A 22,464-nucleotide genomic window follows, 5' to 3' on the forward strand; every position below is an offset into this window, starting at 1 on the left:
ATCTCAAGTTCTATGGTCTTACAGTCCAGTCTTACTGTAGTTGCACAGATTTCCTTTCTTGTAGACAAGGTAATATGCAGAAGAACCCACGAAGAGCACACTGGCTATCTGACAAATTGTACTACCTGGATTACAAATAAGTCTTGAAAATCTTCTGAAGAATGTCAAGGAGTTACCAGAGAGATTATATAGTGACCTTGATTTTTATTTTTCTTTACCTAGAATTCTACAAATTCTAAAATTTATCAATTGATGTATCTTTTAAATAAACAGCACCAGTCTTGCCCATTGATACAATTAAAATTTGACTTTCAGTTCTTAGTTCACAAGTTTATTATGAAAAACACTGCAGTGCTCTTGTGCAGTAACATCGTCTTATAGGAGGGGGAAGAACAGTTCTGTTCAAAACAACTCACCAGGTTCTGACAATAACAAAGAACAACATGAGGCTGAGATTTGAGAAGGGAAATAAACTGAGTGCAGACAAATCATACAATTAAATTAAACGGTATCCCTGAAAATAAACAAAACGATTTCAAAACTCACAAGTAGAGGGGAGGCCTTGGTACTTATTTTTAAAAATGTTCATTAAGCTCCAATGATTGTTTGTTGCTATCCTTATCTACAGTCATGCTGAGTAAAGCTATAGCTAAATGGAAGTTAAATTGTATTCACGAGGTGTTAATGTTTACATCTTATTATCTGCAGTCTCTCAGAGAAAGCAAAAGTAACTACAAATAGCGCTATGCCAGAAACTGGTTTCTTGACCAACAATGTCGCTTCAGCATGCAATGAACTGGTTCATTCTAAAGTGGTCACGGCTGTTGATGACAAGAGGCTTTGTATTTTTATATGGCACATCTTTTGGTCCGTGTGAAAACAAGTTTTTTGAATGTTAACTATTCTCTGACACTTTGGAGTTACTGTTGCTCTTCCCATTTCCATTAGGTCAATATATGGTTCATGGCAATACTGTACAAGTTTAAAATTTCATTACAGGAAATAGTCTGGGGTACGACGAGTAACATGTGGCTCGCCTCTGCGAGGTGCTGGGTCAAACTGCAAGCTGAAAAACAAAACGTATTTGTTGTTTATACTCCATCTATCAATGTACTGACGATCAAGAACATTAGTCTTTGAAACTTTATAATTTTTTCCTATACAATTTCAGCTTGCCTCTAATGGAACAGAATCCTAATTGTAGCCTAATCATCCACTTAAGTTTTCTAACTGAGTGCCTCCTCAAAAAGCCAGGCAAACTTCAGAGAATTTTTAAGACAGAATTTTTATACATCAGGATTCCTTCTATTTGAAAGAAGGGTCCTACTAAATAAATAAAATTTAAAGAGCCTAATGTATTTGTATTTGTAATCTCAACATCAGGATTTATTTTATTAACCCCACAATAAAAACATGTGTTTAAAAGTTAAAATCTTAATAATTCACATTGGGGTCTATATAGGACAAGTTTCTACTGATGAGTTTCAACATATCCTAAGTCTGTTCAAAAGGAAATACAGGGGCGCCTGGGTGGCTCAGTCATGAACCTGAGCCCCACACTGAGCTCTGTGCTCAGCGCAGAGTCTGCTTGAGATTCTCTACCTCTCCCTCTGCCCCCTCCCCACACTCGCACTCGCTCTCTCAAATAAAATAAAATCTTTAAAAAAAAATAAGGAAACATAAAAATCAAACTGGAATCTAGATTTAGCATGAGCTCTTCAACTCTTAAACCTCACATTCCAACTACACAGTGTGACTCAACTGTAAGGGCAGCCAACTACTTAGGTGTAAATACTTACAAGGAGTATTTTAGAGTATCATCGAGTTCCATGATCGCAGCTTGATTACCACAACGATAACAATAGTTCGGAGCACTGAAAATCGTTACTACATTCCGGTCGTGGCACCAGTTATATCCCTAAAAGGCAAAGAAAGGTGATAAAAACCTATTTCACTCCCTTATTTACACAACTCAATGTGACTCAAGAAGAAAAAAAGTCCCTTCCAAAAGGCTTAAAAACTATTAATGTTTTGTTTCCAGATATTTTAATAATTTTCTGTACTCTGTACAACTTAAAAAAATACATGAATTAATTTTTCCTGAATTAGAAAACTAGATTGTAAATAGAAAAAACAGTAAAAAACAGAACCAATCAACAAAGAATAAAGTCATCTGGCCTTCTGTGAAGAGCAGTATCTCATCAGCTTCCCACTGCCGTGGCCCTAAACAAGATCCAAGAACAAGTATATGGCCATTCCTCGTAGAGGCAGATAACATACTCCTCAAGACCAAAACTATATTAATTCCTTCAGTCAGAGGTGAAGGTCCCCAAGTCAGTCACTGCCCAGGTACAAAGCAAACAGGCCTCTAGGATCTCCAGCCTCATTTTGTCAAAGTCCATGTGAATACATGAGTTATTTTTTAAGTACTGTACACAAATATTGTTCCCTATCTTTAGCGAAGTCATACTTTTTATAATAATCACAACTGTTACCAGTATTAATCTAAACAGGACCCTAATTTTATAAGTATGCTAATCAACATCCCATTTCCCTTTTAGTTTCTTCTTTAAAATTACCTATAATCCTATCATCCAAAGGACCGCTGAAACATTTTGGTATTTCATCTCAATCTCTCCTCCATACATACACATGCTGAATACATGAAATAAACAAAATTGAAGTAAAAAATGTTACGTTGCCTCCTCCCCTGCTCCCGGCACCTTACTTTCCCAGGCTTAAATACCAAGCACTACCCAGTCATTATGAATTCTCTGAAAACATATCAACTATGAAACTCACTGTGATCAAAAGCTTGAGATTTTAATTCTAGTGTGCATCTACTGTAAAGGCTCAGGCCACAACGGCAAATTCATTGGAAGGGAAACATGGAGTATCCTCATTAATATTAATTAGCACCCTCCCCACTAAAAAAACCCCTCCCTAATATCTTCCTTCATTACGTTTACTTAAAAAGCAAATCAGATTTAGAGAAGAGAACATACCTCCATCACCAGCTGGTGAGCTCTGGACACCAATGTGAGGCCATTGGCATGATTAAATGTTTCGGAAATGTCCTGCCCAAAGGTATAACCAGCTCCTCGAGGAGATATTCCCCAACCACCACGATCATCTGGATCTGACCACAGCAAGTCACACATTGGACCCTAAAAAGCAAGTTAAGTTTTAAACTGCCTCTTGCAAAAATGATTTAAGTAATTCATCAGAGGGAGCACCCTATGAAGTCACACTTTGAGTGGTATTTGCTGAACACAGTTTAAGGTTCTGCTTTAAAGTCAAGTATCTCAGGGGCGCCTGGGTGGCACAGCGGTTAAGCGTCTGCCTTCGGCTCAGGTTGTGATCCCGGCGTTATGGGATCGAGCCCCACATCAGGCTCCTCTGCTATGAGCCTGCTTCTTCCTCTCCCACTCCCCCTGCTTGTGTTCCCTCTCTCGCTGGCTGTCTCTATCTCTGTCAAATAAATAAATAAAATATTAAAAAAAAAAAAAAGTCAAGTATCTCTGTCAAATAAATAAACTATTTCCAAATGTTTTTAAGAGGCATATCCTACGTCAATGAGCCCCAAGAGCAACAAGCCCTATAGTATGCAAATTTCAATGTCAGACAGTATAGACAAGTAATTAAGGCAGAGGCTCTAAAGACAACAACCAAGATTCCAAGCCCAGTCTGAAAGGTGCTGTGATCTTGACAGGTTTCTTAATATTAGCTTTTAAAGAGGTTGCTGACAAGTGTTCACATCACATGGGGTCATTTTTGAGCATTAAAGGAGAGAACACACATAAGAAAGTAAGTTACAATAAAACTTTTCCTCTCTAAAAGGTTTTCTGAAAAGATTTTATTACCAAATAAAAGTCAATAACTCATTAAAAAAACAAAAAAAGGCAATACCTCATGAGGAACTTCTTGTAGGCGATCAAGTGCTCTGATGTGATCCAGTGTATCTATGGATGGTGAGAGGCCACCATGTAGACAGAATATCTGGAAGAGTGGTTAATAATGTTAACCTCACACAGAAGAAACTTTAAACGTTCTGGACTAAGCTGCAGGCAGCAGTGGCACAGTCCTTAAGCATCTGCCTTCGGCTCAGGGTGTGATCCCAGCGTTCTGGGATCGAGCCCCACATCAGGCTCCTCTGTTAGGATCCTGCTTCTTCCTCTCCCACTCCCCCTGTTTGTGTTTCCTCTCTCGCTGGCTATCTCTGTCAAATAAATAAATAAAATCTTAAAAAAAAAAAAAAAAAAAAAGCAAGCTGCAGGCAGCAGCCCATCACTTGGTGTGACTAGCGTTTCTGTATTCTGCCAGAATCAGGCTTGTCTCTGCAGGGGCTGTCTTTCTTCCAGTCCACTCTAATCTAGTGAATACACTCCCCTTCTTCCTGAGAAATCATTGCTACTGCACCCAGAAAACATTTCTCTGACCTTAATCTCAGCACAGACTATCATCCTTCTCATAGAATTTTCTTGCCATGTCTTCTGTGCACCCCTCTACATGGACCAGTAAATAGCTAATTACATCTCCATGACTAGTCCAGAAACAACCCTGAGAGGATGGATGGGCTACATCTTCCATTCCTGTGGTCCCAACATATAGTTCAGTGCCTGATACAAGAAGGCACTTCAGAAATCTAAAAGGGATGTGTGGGTGGAAAGATGACTGGCACCTAAACATTAAGAAAGCAGGTTCATGAAAATAACCAGCAATGTAAGTTTTAGGAAGACCTACATACCTGCCCATCCACCAAGGCAGTGAGAGGAAGATAGTCAAAAAGATCTGTAAAATATTTCCAAACATTTGCATTTCCGTATTTCCTTAAACACTCATCATAGAAACCATATACTTGTGTGATCTGTCTGCTCTCATGATTTCCTCGAAGAATGGTGATACGTTCACGGTAACGAACCTGAAACCACAAAACAGAAAATAACTGAAACAACGAAACAGAAAACAGTATGAATACCTGGCTCCTTCAAAAACCAAATGACAATTCAGCAAACTTTCTGCAGGAAAATCTAGAGTTCCAATTTTGGAGGGGGGAAAAAAACCATCCCATGACCCCGCACACTGTAATGAAACCCCACATCTACAGACATCTGTCCACGGAGTATCGGCAAACTCCATCTCAACTACAATCAAACTCCTACTGCTACCAACTTTACTAAGCATAATCATTAGCTGTAGAACTCCATGAAATTTTTTTCTATAGTCAGATGACTTTTGGTAAATTTGTAGGTATGCAATAACCATCACAATTATTTTAGAACCTTTCAATCAGTCCAAAAATATCCCCGCTGGGCTGTCCCAAACTCCTACTCCCAGCAGCCACTGATTTACTCTGTCTTTTCCATATTTCTTAAACACTCATCATAGAAACTATATACTTATGTGATCTGTCTGCTCTCATGATTTCCTCTTTTGAGATCTTTTTGTAAAATTTCATATAAATGGACTAATACAAGACATAGTTTTTTGTGTGTCTGGCTTTATGCATTTAGCAGACTATTTTTGAGGCTCATCTGTGTATATATCAGTGGATCCTTGTTATTGTTCTCCTTTTTATTGCTGCACAGTATCCCGCTGCATGGCTAGTCCACTTTTTTTTCTTTATTCACCAGCAGGAAGAACATCTGAATGGTTTAGTTTTTGAGTATTATGAAAATGTTGCTATAATCATCTTGCCTCTAAGTTTTTGTACAGACATACAATACACTTTCATTTCTCCTGGGCGTATTTCTAGTCTAATATAACTGCTGGGTTTCAGTATGGGTATAAGGTTCTAATCTCTCCATAAACACTTGGTATTATCAGCCTTATTGATGATAGCCATTCTAATGGGTGTGACTGTGACTTGACTTTGCATTTCCATGATTAATGATTTTGAGCATCTTTTCATGTGCTTATTGACTATTCATATATCTTCTGGGTGAAATACCTATTCAAATATTTTGTCCATTTTTAATCTTCTTATTGAATTGTAATAGGTTTTTATTATATGAACACAAATACTTTTTTCTTAGTGATATACTTTAAAAAACAAAAAAATCTTAATTTTGATGAAGTCCAATATAACAATCTTTTTAATGGATTGTGTTTTTCATATCATATCTTAGAAATCATTGCCTAACCCAGAGTTACAAATTTTTTTCTCCTATGCTTTATTCTACAAGTTTCATAGCTTTAGCTCTTATATTTAGGCTCCTGATTTTGATCCATTTGTATGGTATGAGATACCTAAGTCCATTTTTTTGTATATGGATATCCAACTGTCCTAGCACTACTTGCTTAAGTTTCCTTCCCCCAGTGCACCCGTATTAGTGTGCAAGGGCTGCCATAACTAAAGTAGAACAAATGGGCAGCTCAAACAACAAACATTAATTTCCTCACAGTTCTTGAGGCTGGAAGTCCAGATCAAAGTGTGAAGAGGGTCAGTTTCTTCTGAAGGCCAGTCCACTTGGCTAATAAAAGGTCATCTTCTCCATGTTTCTTATCATCTTCCCTCTGTATCTGGGTCCTAATGTTTTCTTACAAGGACACCAGTCATATTGAATTACGGCTCACCCATACGACCTCATTTTACCTCAATTACCTCTTAAAGGCCCTATCACCGAATACAGCCACATTCCGAGGTACTGGGGGTTAAAACTTCAATGTATGAATGGGGGCGAGGTGTATGCGGCACAATTCAGCCCCATAATCTTTAAACATAAATTCTTAAAGGCAGCATATTCACTCCTCTGCTAAGCACTGGGATTCATCCTGGGCTTTAAGTACAAATTAGCTTGCAAGGTTGTTTTCACAGTACCTAGAGAAACTTTCCATCATTTAATCCAATCGCTTCATTTTATAGATGCAGAACTTAGTATATCCTCCAAAAACGTTTTGTAGCATGTTACATGATTCAGACTAGTAGCTTCATAAACATATACATTATATATTGCCTAAAATTCAGCTCTCGCCAAAACCACATCTTACCACTTTTGCAGTATTAGAGGTTTCTGGCAGCCAGTATCATTGTGAACATTCTTTAATAAAATCTCCCCTAAAGGTAAAATCATACTTCCTTTCCAAGGAAAGCCAGAAGGCTACCATTCTAAAAACTAGTGACTACTACTGTGTCTCATTTTCAGATCTTTGTACAATTCCCTCAGCTACAATTGGTCTAAGACAATTTGCTTTAATTATCATTCCTATTGTTCTAGATTGTTAAGTTTTAATGGCTGCAAACTATTCCACAGAAATCATAATTTAGATATTCACTTTTATTGGATATTTAGATCAATCTTTATTCTAGTATTAAACATAATGCAGAAATTAATGTTTTCACATAAATAAAGCTCTTTTCCTCTTGAAATCCTTCTTCAGTAGGAGTCTAATTATAGAATTACTGTGTCAAAAGATGTAAACATCCTGACATTTAGTATCTTTTATTTCAAAAGCATCTAGAAAGGTAATTATAATACCTCCCCACACCCTGATTCACCGAAGAAACATTTTTATCTGACCAGTCTTCTAACACTTTTCAAAGAATTTGAATGAGAATAACCTTCTGTATCATCCCCTTATTCAGAATAAAGACAGACATATGATTTATAAGTCCCAAACCTGAATACCTGCATTCCTAAATATGGATTTTTATTCTAAAACTTAACATTCAGAGAAAATCACAAACCACTGGGGGGAAAAAAGAACAAAGCTGTCTCACCCAGCACAAAATGCCCCCAAACAAAACTGAAATTACCTTAAGAGCTACAAGCAGAGTAACTGTTTCAACTGAATAATATCCTCTGTCAACATAATCTCCCATAAACAAGTAGTTTGTATCTGGTGATTTGCCACCAATTCTAAACAGTTCCATGAGATCATGAAATTGCCCATGTACATCTCCACAGACGGTGACTGGACATCGAACCTCTTGCACGTTGGATTCTTTTGTCAGGATTTCTTTAGCCTACAGATGGAGATAAAATAAACCAATACATTTGGCATTAAACAACATTAACAAAGATGTTTACTTAAACTTAATGTAGCTTAAAAAAAGAGCAGACTCAGTGTAAGACGAAATTGTAGGCATTGATAATTCCATGAAAGTAAGAGGGCAAGATATGGCCAGATTCCACCTACTGGTTATCTCACTCCTGATACTTAGAAAAAGCATGTATCAAGGTGCATAGTTCCATTCCTCTCATCACTATCAGTTTTTAGGCCTCTCAGTTACCATCTAACTAAATGCTAAATAGTTTATTATTACCAGCCATATAAGATAAATGAAAATGGAACAAGACATTCAGATACCTAGTTCCTTAGTTTTAAAGTTCTAATTATAATATGCTGGCACTCCGGGTTCCAGGATATGAAGAAAGGTTTCTAATTCCCGCTTAACTGGGTTTTTTTTTTGGGGGGGGGGGGGAGAGAACGACACATTAAAATTTCACCTTTATTTTTATACTCTTAATACTAAAAATACAAACTTTTTGTTTTACAACTGTAACTATTCAATACACATGGTTTTTTATAAAGTTGTCTGACAGCATATGCATTCCCCCATGTAATCACAAATTCAAACATTACTTTTAAGGGCAGTGTAACATTTCACTCAACTGAAACCCGGTCAGTCATTCAACATACATTTACTGATCATTTACCTTACCCTCAAAACCAAAGTGCACTAGGGAAGACCATCATTCACTTGCTCAGTCATCTGAGTGATACTATGTGTCAGGCCTTGTGCTAGCCATTGGGGGACCACAGCATACAAGACCAGTCACTGGGGACAGAGGACCACAAACAAAGTAACCAAGCAACAAAGTACAGGCTGTGTTAAGCGATAAAGAAAGGGAAAAAGGGACAAAGTAAACGTGGAGACCCATTTAAATAAGATATCACAACGAACAAGACAGCCCATAAAAGCATACAGTGCAGCACCAGCAGCAGACAATAAAGTGATCAGGCCAAGTGCTAAAACATGCTAGAGTAAGCAGCAGCGTTCCCGGATCACAAATTGGGACAGCTAGGAAAACCGCCTGAGGTCCAAGGAATGGGTGGGAGTCAGTTACAAGAAGGGGATGGGAGTAGGAAATGGGAGGAGGTCCAAAATAGGCAAGGTGCGATCATGTGTATATATTCTCAGGAAGAGGAAAAACTTTACATGGCTGAAGCATACCACTTAAGAGGAGAGAAAAGGGTAGAGGGGGGGTAGGTACAGGGTGACCCAACTATCCTGGTTTTAGTGCTCAAAGTCTGGCATCCCAAGAAATGCCTCAGTTGCACTCAAGTAAGCCATGATAGCTGGTCATCCCAGGAAAGAAATAAGGAGGAGAATAGGGCATGGACATAGACTGAAGAACAAATCAAAGCAGTACTAGAACAAAGATCCGCTGGTGGAAAACTTGATGAATGAATTTAGGATTTCAGAGGTACAGATATACATGTCAATATCTGAGACAGAGTAGAGCTTAAAGGCCACTAGTATTCAGTGACCAATCCACCAACAAGTCTTGCCTAGTCTCCCTGCAAAACATATCTCAAATCAATCTGTTTTTATCTTTTTTGCCACTACCCCAGTCGAAGCCACTATTACCTCACCTGGATTATGTGCTAGTCTCCATAATGAACTCTCTGCTTCCATTCCTTCTGCCTCCGATCTATTTTCCACCCAACTGTCCAAGTTAAGAGCTAAAAAATGTTCACCAGGTTCCTTTAATTCACCACTGCATACACAGCACCTCGCTAGGGCAATCTTTGAGGTGTAAAAGGCATTTTATTATCTGTTTGCTGAATGAATCAAGAACTTATACTGGGGTACTGGGTACGTCATCTTCGGGGAAAGCCATGGATGTCTCTCAGGACAACATCAGAAGTACAGGCCTGGAAATTGGCACCAAGTTCTCTGGAGAATGAAGAAATAATAGGTAACAGTAGTAAGGAAAGGCACCTGGGTATTTAGGTAGAGAAAAGCAGCCTGAAAATCAGGGAATTTTATCGTAGAAGAAGGCAGCACCCATCTATATGGGAAGGCTATTAGAGAAAGTATAGGACTTCCACAGGAACAGTCAGATTTCAGTTAAGCCAAGAAGGTAAAAGAAGTTTGTTCTGAAAATGGATTAAAAGTATTTATTTCATACACTCAACATTTATTGAGCATTTTCTTCTATCTGCAGCTAGCATTATGAAATGGTGTTCCAGAATGTACAGTGGGAGGCTGCATCAGGGGAAGGCAACACACTAGAACATGAGGTGAAATTGTCATAGTAAATTGTTGCTAACGAGCCCAATGCTCTTTAGATTTTAAGCAAGGGTAACAAGGACTGGTTTTAAGGCAGTGATATGCAACCTTAGCCACATATTAAAAATAAAGTGAGAAGCTCTTAAAAAAAAAAAAAAAACACAGATGCTAAGGCTACTCCTCTCTCAAGCCAGAATCTTTGGTAGTGGGATCCAAGCACCAATAATTCTTTTGAGTCTTCCTCCTTATTCCACCCCAGTGCTTTCTTAGGTGCAGTGAAGTTTAAGAACCATTTTTTTTTTAAAGATTTTATTTGAGAGACAGTGACCAAGCATGGGGGGGGTTGGGTGGCTGCAGAGGCAAAGGGAGAAGAAGACTCCCTGCTGAGCAGGGAGCCTACCGTGGGGCTCCATCCCAGGACCCCAAGATCACCACTTGAGCTGAAGGCAGATGCCCAACTAACTGAACCACCCAGGCGCCCCTAAGAACCATTATTTTCAAGTCTCCAAACATCTGGGGGGCCTATTTCAAGACACTGACCAATCATTAACATCCAAAAATTATTTTGTTCTATTTTTAAGCTTAAAAAATTTCCGCTGTGTCTCAAAAAGTGATATTTCTCAAGAAATACGTATAATCCATCTCGCTAGGGTAATTCCAATCTCCCATGATTTATTATTACTAAAAAGCAGAATTTCACTAGGCATATTCCGTAAGACTGTTTGGCATTAATACCATGTCCAGTGTTTTTAGCACCTGGCACATAGTAATGAAAACAGCCATGAATGAAATGATAGGTCCCAGTTCAAAGAAATCTGCAAGTTACTCAAAAGTTTTAAAAGGACAATGACATAAGAAAACAGATGGTGACCACTATATAAATCTTGCAAGTCTATGAGAAGTTAAATTCCAAAATACATCTCTTGACATCTGCTTACCTGCAAGGCTATTCTCCGTATGAATGATAAAAAGTTGCCACTCACAACTGCCTGAAGTTCCTTATTACCATCTACTCAAAATTTCTACTCAAATCATAAAAGGACAATTAAACCTACATGCCAGTTGTTCCTTTTATTTCAATTTTGACATATAACAATGATAAACACTGTATCTTTACTTTTACTTTCATTTATTCATTCATTTATTTTTTTAAGTAGGCTCCACTCCCAGGGTGGAGCCCAACTCGGGGCTTGAACTCACAACCCTGAGATCAAGAGTCACATGCTCTGCCAACTGAGCCAGCTAGGCTCCCTGATCTTTAATTTTGCTTTTAAAACTGTGCAAGTTATAGTGACACATCCTTTGAAATTAAAAAAAAAAAAAAATTAGCAAATAAAACCAAATGTCCCTTTGACCACTCTCCACAATCCCACTCCTTTTGGGCAAAGTATTCTGACGTACATCCTTTTGAAACTCTGTTTACAAGTTTTACATACATATTATATGCCTACAAAAACATTATCGTTTCCTTTGCACCCCCCCCCCCACTTTGCACTTTTAAACTAGGAATTGTATTATTCGGCAGCCTGCTTTTCTCTCCAACAATCCATATTTAGGGAGATCATAATGCATACATATAGACCTGGTTAATTTCTCATGATGGAGGTAGAGTATTCCCTGAGAGATCATAATATGGGGAGGGGGAAGGTGAAAAGGTAAAAATACTACAATATATATATTCTAGTATTTGCTCCCTGGTATATATCTGGTATAGACACTTCCTGAAAGAAGATACCATGAAGTAGACACCTATTAGCAGTTCTAACAGTTAGCTTCTTTTTATGTTGACATTACAAAATTGTCCTCCAAGAAGGAAAGAACACTGTATTTATAAAGTAAACTAACATAACTTCTACGCCTGGGAAAGCCAAAGCTCGTTCTTCTCTTCCTACCAAATTTCAGACCAGAACAATTATAATTAAATTCTGGAGAAAACAGTATTATGTTCATATGCCACAGAGCCAATTATTAAGTATATTTTAACAACAAAAACTCAAGCTTACAAAGAATTTAAGTATACTTTTATTGGGTCTTAACTCAGCTTTCAGAGGATCACTACACCAAAATGTACTATCCCAGAACACCAGAACAATAATGGTTACAGATGTCCTCACTGAAGATTATTTTAGTCAAGAAAAACTAATCACAGAAAAAGAAATGTCTGAGAAGCTGTGCTGTCACAAGGAGTCAGGCCTTTCAAGTCTCAGAAACACCTGACAGAACCCCTCTATGGGTCACCTAATGGGACCCCTAATGAGTCATCTTTACACTTGATCTTAGCCAAAAGGCCGAGAAGCGATCTGAGTCACCTTTAGAACCTGCAGGCCTTCACCAACCATCAGTTTCTAAGGTAGATATACAACTTCAACTGTCTAGCTTAATATTCAAGGTAAATGACAGAACCAGATTTTCAAAGCAACTTAATTAACATTAGAGAGGTTTATACTTCAATAACTACCTTTTCACTTTCTAGTATTGACTCCTGTAATTTAAAGCCTCATGTCACCTGAATTATGCAAAGAAGCAAAAGCAAATGATACACACCCCAAACTTTTGCTTCCCCTAAAACATTTCTGAGGGACTCAAAAAGTCTCTGCTAATAAACATGTGGGAAAAAAATAATTAAAATAAAGTTTTTAAAATAGTGTAGTCAGCACCATCTTGTTTTTTTCTTTATTTACTGATTCTTCAGTAGGAACCCTACTGAAATTCAAATGGCATAAACTGAAATCAGTGATTTCAAGGAAAAAAGATGTAATATAAAACTTCATAGAACAAGGCTAAAATTGGAATAAGCTAGTACAGTAATAAGAGCTTAACTAAAAGTTTTCTACAGTCCTAAAATTCAAACAATTTGGAGATTCACTTGAAGAAAAGAAATCTTTAGGAACATTAATTTATTATTAACGTCCTCTCTGCCTTCTGAGTTCAGATTCAGAGATCTTAAAATTTTATTTTCCAACTTACCATCAGGTTTCTTGGGTATGGGCCATCCTAACCACAATAACATGAAATTACAAAAAAGCAATTTAATTTTTAAAAAAGATTTTATTTATTTGACAGACAGACAGCCAGCGAGAGAGGGAACACAAGCAGGGGGAGTGGGAGAGGAAGAAGCAGGCTCCTAGAGGAGAAGCCTGATGTGGGGCTCGATCCCAGAACGCTGGGATCAGGCCCTGATCCGAAGGCAGACGCTTAACGACTGCGCCACCCAGGCACCCCACAAAAAAGCAAATTTAAATTAGACTCCTAAAATCATCCAAGTCAAGATGTTCAAGGAAGACAAGTAAAAGAGAAAAAAACAGGAACCAACAACAGATTTACAAACTATTTATATATTAATTTCCTTAAGGACACACAATAGCAGTATAATTTCTCCTTAATGTGTACCGTAGAAAAAGATACTTATGCATTTTTATATTAAATAAAGTCACACAACATATTCAAGCATTTTTATTATTAAACCAAGCAAACATTTTTAAAATGCAAAATGATTACAATTATGTAAAACGTCTTTGTATGAGAACATTGGAGAACATTAAAACGTTGATAGATCATGGCTATCTTAAAACCTACCACACCAACAAAAACTACTCTCATTTCTTTGTATTCCTTTCCAGTCTTTACCCACATACAGACCTCGTGCTTAAATTGGTAAATGTCTCAATTTCTGTCTTAAAGTTCATATTCATGGGGGCGCCTGGGTGGCACAGTTGGTTAAGCCTCTGCCTTGGGCTCCAGTCATGCTGGGATCAAGCCCTATGTGGGGCTCTCGGCACAGAGGGGAGTCGGCTTCTCCCTCTCCCTTTGCTCCTGCCCCCACTCATTCACTACATGCTCTCTCTCAAATAAATAAATAAAATCTTTAAAGTTCATATTCATGAATCCAATGTCCTATAGCATTATAGTGATAATTTTATAATGCTATATAATATCCTCCCAACATGTACTGTTTATTTGACTTACCTCCTTTCAGGAGATTTTCAATTGTGGGATACACAGCAAAATACGTGAACGTTATTTTGAGTACATATATAGTTTATAAAGCTCAATTATTCCCAACTTATATACACAATAATAAATGTTAGAATGCACCCATTCTCATCTACTTCAAATATAAAATGTTACCTTCTGATTTAACTGGTACTTTTCATTGGGGAGTTCAAACTTTTTAGTCCATGTTTATTTACTATCAGTTTATTTCTCCTCTTATACAGATTGTCCACACAGATTCTTTGAGCATCAGTAGAAAACTAAATGATGCTCTTAGATATTTTTCTATTAAAAATCTGATTATTAATTCAAACGTTCACTGGAACTCTATTTCACATAAATTAAACATTTCACACTTTAATCACAATTGAGTATATCTTCTACCAATACAGCCATAAAGACATAAGAGAAGCAAACCTAAAAAAATGCGGTAACTAATTTTTGAATTTTACTTCTCAGTTTCCAAATTATAAACATTTGAAAACTTTTTAAAAAAGCAAGTTCACAGGGTGCCTGGGTGGCTCAGTCAGTTAAGCATCTGACTCTTGCTTTCCACTCAGGTCATGATCTCATGGGTGGTGGGATCCGGCCCAGTATCAGGCTCAGCAGGGAGTCTACTTGAGATTTTCTCTCTCTCTGCCCCTCACCCCACTCTCTCTCTCTCTCTCTAAGTAAATCTTTAAAAAAAGGGCAAATTCGCAAGCAACGATAAATTTTTTCAATATCATAAGAGAATTTCATTTTCCTTCATACTGCTTTTATGAAAGGTGGGTTTTCTTGATTTTCATAATTGTGCAAAAAAAAAATTAAGGTTCATGACAAACTAGTGTACATGGCTAGATTTTTACTTTGGTGTGATACATAATGTAGACACATTACTAGCCCTGGAAGCAAATAAATCCTGAGTTAATCTTCAACTTATCAAACCTTTCTTCGTATTACTTGTTTTTCATTATTTACACCAAACAGATGCCTCTAACGTTTTATGAAACATTTTGGTCTTCTGTATGATTATACTGTATGTATACTAACTGTGTGATTATACTATAGAAGTACTATAATCCTCCATGTAATGTTCTAGGAACTAGTAGTTACTGTTAAGGTCAGAATCTAACCAAAAGAAAATGGTCAGGTATGAGGGATTATCCTAAAATTGTATTAAAGGAAAATACTTAAGGGACACCTGGGCGGTTCATTCAGTTAAGCGTCTGCCTTCGGCTCAGGTCATGGTCCTGGGATCATGTCCCCATGAGGCTCCCTGCTCAGCGGGGAGCCTGCTTCTCCCTCAGCCTGCTGCTCTCCCTGCTTGTGTGCGCACGCTCTGACAAATAAATAAAATCTTAAAAAAAAAAAACAAAAAAAAACCTTAAGTTGATTTTTTTTCACCTCTGTCAAATACACATGTGCAGGAATTAAAAATTCCCAATCATTCCTGCAGAGGAGAAAATACATACATAATCTGAACAGAGAAATGTTGGTATATATGTAGTTGTTTAAAAATTCTCACAACAGTCCATCGTGAATGATATTCAACCACTCTGGATGTCTCAGTTTCCTCCCTCATCTGTACCAGGTGACTTAGCCTAGATGGTCTTAAAGGTTCCTTCCAGCACTGAAATTTTACTAAAGCAATTCTTAAGCCTTTTCACTAAGTCATAGGCTCCCAACAGAAACAGGTAGTGGAAACTACTGCCAGTTTACAAACAATGGGTAGCAGCAGACTAATGAAACACACTTGATCACCACTAGCACAAATATTTTAAAACCTTTCCCATCTTTGGAGTTTACTACAAGTTCAACCTCCTGACTAATGTGAAACCCTAATATTAGAGCAAAAAACTAACAAATCCCTAAAATAATGCTATTTAGACAAAGCTAAATAGTGAAAATGAGCAATGCATATAATAGGAGCTTAATAAATTTTGACTGAATGAATTCCAGAACTAAACATACACTGTCACATAGTTAATAGCATCACTAACACTCCATAGTCTTTGTGAACTACACTTTGTATATAACTCTAGGTAAATGAACTGTCTCCCAGGAGCGCTCTGGAAGAAGGTTTTCAATCTTCCTGCAGCCCCCTCAATGTCAGCCATACTCCCATCTGTAGCAGTAACTGAATGACCGAAGCAGACGTGAGGACATGGAGTACCAGAGTGACTGGCCAACTGGTCACATACAGTTTAGAAAACACCCAGATTCAGATATACACACCTCTGTCACTGCCTTGTTCATCCATCCTAAACCACGCTACCAATATGTAAATAGGCAATAGTTATTTTGTATCGTTAAGAAATTAAGCAGTTAATCCCAGATTGCGCTTTACAATTTTTTTTTCAGAATCCATCCCCAGCCATTTACTGGCAGCCAGACCTCTATTTCAGTTTCTTCTACCACTTCTGCACCAGGAGCTGAAAGAAAAGCTATTTAAAACATCAAAAAACCAAAATCTTTTCCCTTCATAGTTCTAGTCCAATTCCTATCTCACTTGTGTGGGAAAGTGCAGTTTGAAAGTTTTTTCAGACAAGGACGGTAATGAGAAATGAGTAACGTAAAAAAAAAAAAAAAAAGAAAGAAAGAAAGAAAAGAAAAGAAAAGAAAAAAAGAAATGAGAGATGGATCAAAAAAGTAAAAAAATCAAAGGGGGGGAGTTTTCTCTGCCACACCAAACTTTCCCTCTCTTCTGAGCACCTTCAAAAAAGACCCTCCCTACCATTACCTTAAGGCAACCCTAATATCTCCTGGTTTTCCTAGCTAACATCCTCCAACCTAAACAAAGAATACTCCACAGGTAATTGACAAATGACTTACAACACTACCAGCAATAGCCTCTGCCATTAAAGAGGGGGTGGGAGAGAGACACCTCACAGTTGATACAAATGTTACCCATACACTCTTCCAGTGCCCCTCATGCTTTCTAGCACGAGTTTCACCTGCCAATATTTGCAAGCAGAACTGCTGACTTTGACAGAGAAAACAAAAGGAGAGTTGGGAGACCTTTCTGAATAGTAGGACTGTTCACCTTTTCGATGCTTCCTCATTAAGTCAACCCAAACCAAGTGCACTACTGCTTCAAGAGTAGGAGATCATGAAACACACACAAGCACATATAGATCTGACTGTGGAAGCCATGATAAAAAGGCATTTTACAAACTGTACTGAACAATAGAAATGTTAGTTATGCTTTCCTGGAATATTTTAAAGTTCGGTTTCTAGACCATGACTTCCACTAAGGATACACAGAAAATGAACTGGCATTTTCCTCTCACTAATGTTATTTGAGGGGCAAATGCAGCCAGCCACACTCAAAATTGAATAATTACTGTTTCCTCCTCCAGCACAAAGACAACAATGCGTGACATGAATAGTAAGCTTTTAAGCAATGAGAATAAAAATAATGCTTTATTTTACAGAGCTATTGATTCTACAATTCAGTTTGACCCCAATTCACCTCCATTTTTCATTATTAACACCACCTAAGACAAGACAGAGGAGGCTGTGAAGCAACACTGGAACACTTGGGCTGAGAATCTGTTAGCCTGCACAATCTCAGTTTAGCCCCCGAAGTCAAGTCACTTTACTTTTCTGAGCCTCTGATTTCCATCTATAACTGAGGATAATAACTGTCTCATAAATTTGTTAAGAGAACCGTGTATGTGAAAATATGGTGCAAACATCGTTCTGCATCATACTTTCCCCGTTTGTTCTCAATATTCAAATTACTTTTATAGAAATGAGCCAAACAACCTTTTAAATGTTTTTTGTTGTTTTTTAAAGATTTATCTATCCATTCCAAAGAGAGTGTGAGTGAAGAAGAGAGGGAGGGCAAGTGGGAAAGACGGAGGGAGAGCAAGAGCGAGAGAGCCACAGGGAGAGGGAGAAAGAATTTCAAGCAGCCTCCAAGCTGAGTGTGGAGCTTGATGTGGCGCTTGATCTCACGACCCTGAGATCAAGACCTGAGCCAAAAACAAGAGTCCCACACTTAACCGACTACACCACCCAGGTGTCCCCAAACAATCTTTTAAATTAAGCACACATACAGACACACAAAAATTTATTACCTACTTCATATAGAAATTTAACCTCGGCCAAGCATTTTGCAGCTCATCCAATGAGAAGGAGGCTTTGCTTTTTCCCATACTCATGTAACAAATGTGAGGCCTTAATGACTGCATTTTATTTATAGTGTTTGCAGAGCAATGGAAAAGAGCATACCTAGGTAAAGAACTCCTTTGGGGAAAGAAAAAAAAAACAACTGGCTATCAAACAACATTCTCCACAAGTTTGGAAAGACCTGAAAGAACAAAGCCAAAAATCATACCTAAATTAAACCACTGGTGAAGTCACATAATAAAAGACTGTTTACTGTAGTTGATACTATTTACTTCTTCCAATCTGTAAATGGAAACATACCGTCCAGTTATACAAATGTAGTCATGTTACTGACTATAGAACTATACCTGAGACAAAACTGCATTCACTCATCACAAATTTTTCCACAATCAACTAAAATTATGATCTCCAAAATGACAAAGTAAACTCCATACACAATCACCTTGGCTTTGATATAAACCTTAATCACACCCTGAAAGGAAAAACGCTTAACCAGTCAATTGCATAAAAACCATATTCACCTTGTCTATAAATACACACCTGGATTCTCTGCATTTTGAACACCTACCACTGTTAATTGCTAATGGGAGACCATAATAATGGTCTCTGAATTTTTTAATCACCATGACCTCTCATGGTATACTTCTATCTTTACCATTTAAATATTTCATTCAGATCAGCACCTTCAGGTAGATAAAAGGAAGGCTTTTGTATTACTTTTCCTTCTTAAAATTAAAGAAATGATCAACTACTACCAAGCACCTATCTCCAACAAGTATCTTTTCTTTAAAAGAAAAAACTATTATACAAATGAAAAATGGCTCCCTCAAGATTTTCAAAATATGTAGCTTTCACTATCTGTGCTATTGGCTATTCAATTAAGAGTGAAAAGAGAATTTTTGTTTTAGTTTCCTACTACAAAAAATCATTTCGAGTCATGCATCCTAACTCACATTTCACGTACCTAAAAAGCTGCCTTAAAATTTAGTTTTGCAAAGTTAACATAGTTCCAAAAGTTCAAAAACGTGCAAGTTAAAAAGAGTATGAAGACTGCACAATATTCTCCCTCACAGGATCCACTTCTTGGAAACCTAACTTCAAATATTATTTCCACCTTTTTGGCTCTAAGAACAAAAATCTGGACATACTGGATAAGCAACGGAGATCTAAGTATAAATTGTTTAATCTCACTATACCTTCATTTTACAAAGATGGGGAAAGCAATCACATTGACCACATTCATCCATCTTTACACACCCAAACTAAGCACACATATTAATCTCCCGCAGTCTCCAACACAAACCCTTTACTTCCCTGGTTCACCTACTACTAACTTCCAACTAAATTCAGGCTCCTTGAGATTAAACATGATTATACATTATTGCTTTTCCTTTCTCTCGTAAAAGTAAGCAATCGTGGATAGTTAATAGGTGTTCAATATTTAAACACAACATACTAATTTAAATTGGATTATATAATCTCAGATTAGAAGGGACCTTAGAACATCTATTTTAACTTTTTAGTTTAAACAGCAAAATGTGGACTAAATGATTGTCCCAAGGTCAGTCACAATTACTCTGCAGCAGAAAGAGGACTAGTGTCCAGGTCTAACTTGAAGTCCAGTGGTCTTCCAATTACATCATTACCTCTCTTCCAATGTTTTCTACACAAATGACTAGTCATCTAACCAAATGCTGACTCAAAGTCTATATAAAGTACTGATCCCTAAAAGTCATTAAAACCATCACTTAATAGCACCTAGAAATTAGGACTTGACAACATACGTTAAGTTTTAAAAGCCTCTTTCTAAACCCTTAATACAAACACCATCCTTATTTGATGAGGATAAAGAAGGAACAAAAGGCTCAATACATTGCTAACATTAAAATTCAGCTCCAATAGATAATTTGCCACCTCATCAACTAGTAGGAGAGTTTTTCAGGCTAAGGATAAATAAATCTGAATTTGACTCATTTAAATTGCAATTATTCACAGCACAGTTTCTGAAAAAGCCTGCTTTAGGAGAATATACATCAAACTCATGATCCTAATTTTCCCATCAAACCGCAAACGAGTCAGCATAATTGCTCTCTAATAACTCTCTTCACTAACACAAAATGCAAATACGGTATCCGCAATTCTGCACTAAAATGAAATACTGCCAAGTTAATTTTGACAAGAGAAGTTAAACTATTTATAGTGGGGATAAACATTTTCTATATACTAGAAAACTGAGTCATAAGAATTCAAAAATACAACACAGCCAATAGCTACCACAGGCTACCTGTTTCACCAACCCTAGGTAAAAACAAAACGGAATTAGGTATTTTAAAATGGACTTATTAAAGGAACTATAGCATTCCATTTTCAACATCTGTAAGATATTTAAACACTAAGACAATGTCTGGGACATAGTAAAAGCTCAATCAACAGCTATTATTACTATCGCTACTTAGAGCCTCAAAAATACAAACAAGTAACTTTCCCAACAAAGAGCCAGTATACAAAATTCGCTGCTCGCAGTTTACGTTATTTTAAAAATAGATGGCAAAATGCCAAGTACGTTTAGCTCACAGAAGGGTTTCACAGTACCCAATTTGAGTCAGCATATAAATCATAGATTAAACTGACACTTGATTTCCAATCCCAAAGCTCCTTATGTAGTATGACTCACCAAATTCTCCATTTCTTCCAACTATGAAACCCAAGTTGTACTCCTCCCTGCACCTACCACCATGACCTTCGTAGAAATTAGGTTAGAGATGCTATTTTTAAATTCTTATTAACACACATTTTTAAGTCAGTCTCTGTAAAGTCTCTGCTCGGTGAGTATAACACAAACCACGAGGGATAGTACTAAAGGTGAGCGACCTTTAGACAGGTCTTGGGATCCGGCCTACGAGCTTGCCTTTGGTGGATCCTCTGGGCAGCTTTGGATCGAAGAATGAGGCCCGAGTACAAGTAAAAGGGCTCTTACCCACCTCACAGTAGAGTCACAGGCCCGCATCCCAGGCCGTAGAACCCAAGTCCTCTTACAGGCACCGTCCCCGACCCTAACATACAGGGTCTCTGCTCCCCCAGCCACCTCGCCCAGCACCAAAGCCAGGAGGCTCCGAAGCCCCGGAGTCGGGTGAACGGCGCCATTTTAGGCGGCGGTGGCGGCGACAACCAATCCCTGCGCTGGAGGCAGGGGGCGCCGGGTCGCCCGGGAGCCGCCACCGGGCTGCGCCGGGCGCCGGTCTGGGAGGCTCGGGGGGCCCGGGCCGGCTGCCTCCGCCATGTTGCACCCTCCCCACGGCCGCCTCCTTCCCGAGGGGCTCGGCCCGCGGCGCCTCCCGCAGCCGGAGAGAAGCTCACCTTCTCGCAGAGGCTCTTGACCTGGGACTCGGACAGCTGCTTGCACTCGTTCAGCTGCTCGATCCACTGGTCCAGCTCCTTGGTGAACACCTTCTCGTCCATGATGCCACCCGCCCGAACCGGCTGCCGCTCCGCGCTACTCCCGCGCCGCCGCCCGCACACGGGCCACACGCACACGCCGCCGCCGGTTCCCGCGGTACCTGTGTGGCTGCTGGCGGCTGCTCGGCGCTAGCGCAAACCCGGGGACTCTCCCTGCAGTACCCGGCCACCGGCCGCTGCCCTCCTCCGCTCGATCTAGTCCCGGAGCTCGGCTCTCTGTAATGGCGGCCGCCGGCGTGGTGACATCACGCCCGGCGTCAGGAGGCGGCGGGGTAGAAGGGCCGGGACAAGAGCTGCGCAACTGCAGAGCCAACCCTGGTCGGCCGCCAGAACCAACGGGGGGGCGGGAACCAGGGGCCAAGGCGCAGGCGCAGCGTAGCCGGCTGGTAACTGAGGCACCTTCGCTTTTAGGGCGTGGTCGTCCAGAAGGGAGGGGTTGAGGGGGGAAGGGAAGATCGAGTGAAGGCAAGCGCGGTTCCTACAGCCGGGAACTGGGCTAATTCCAGAACACAACGTCCTGCGCGGCGCGGGCGCCGGCGTAGATCAGACGCAGTCCCGGGGTTGGAGGGTGTTGGGGGAGAACCTAGCTGCCGGAGACTTTTTCCCTAAGGTGAGCCGGCTCTGCGCTTCACCCCGCATTTGCACCCAGGTCACAGAAA

At 39.0% G+C, this 22,464-nt stretch overlaps 1 protein-coding gene across 1 annotated transcript; it reads right to left on the bottom strand.

The window, feature by feature from the left end:
• Window positions 1-309: 309 nt before the first annotated feature.
• PPP2CA (protein phosphatase 2 catalytic subunit alpha) lies at window positions 310-22,214 on the bottom strand. Its single transcript, XM_026507985.4, has 7 exons — window positions 21,707-22,214; window positions 7,757-7,966; window positions 4,748-4,921; window positions 3,910-3,999; window positions 3,006-3,167; window positions 1,800-1,918; window positions 310-1,066 (listed from the first exon to the last, which is right to left on the bottom strand). Exons 1-7 carry the CDS (start codon window positions 21,806-21,808, stop codon window positions 994-996), a joined length of 930 nt encoding a protein of 309 aa, XP_026363770.1. The 5' UTR covers window positions 21,809-22,214; the 3' UTR covers window positions 310-993.
• Window positions 22,215-22,464: the final 250 nt, after the last annotated feature.

The sequence above is a fragment of the Ursus arctos genome, unplaced genomic scaffold (assembly GCF_023065955.2).
Source record: "Ursus arctos isolate Adak ecotype North America unplaced genomic scaffold, UrsArc2.0 scaffold_5, whole genome shotgun sequence".
Classification (NCBI taxonomy): domain Eukaryota; kingdom Metazoa; phylum Chordata; class Mammalia; order Carnivora; family Ursidae; genus Ursus; species Ursus arctos.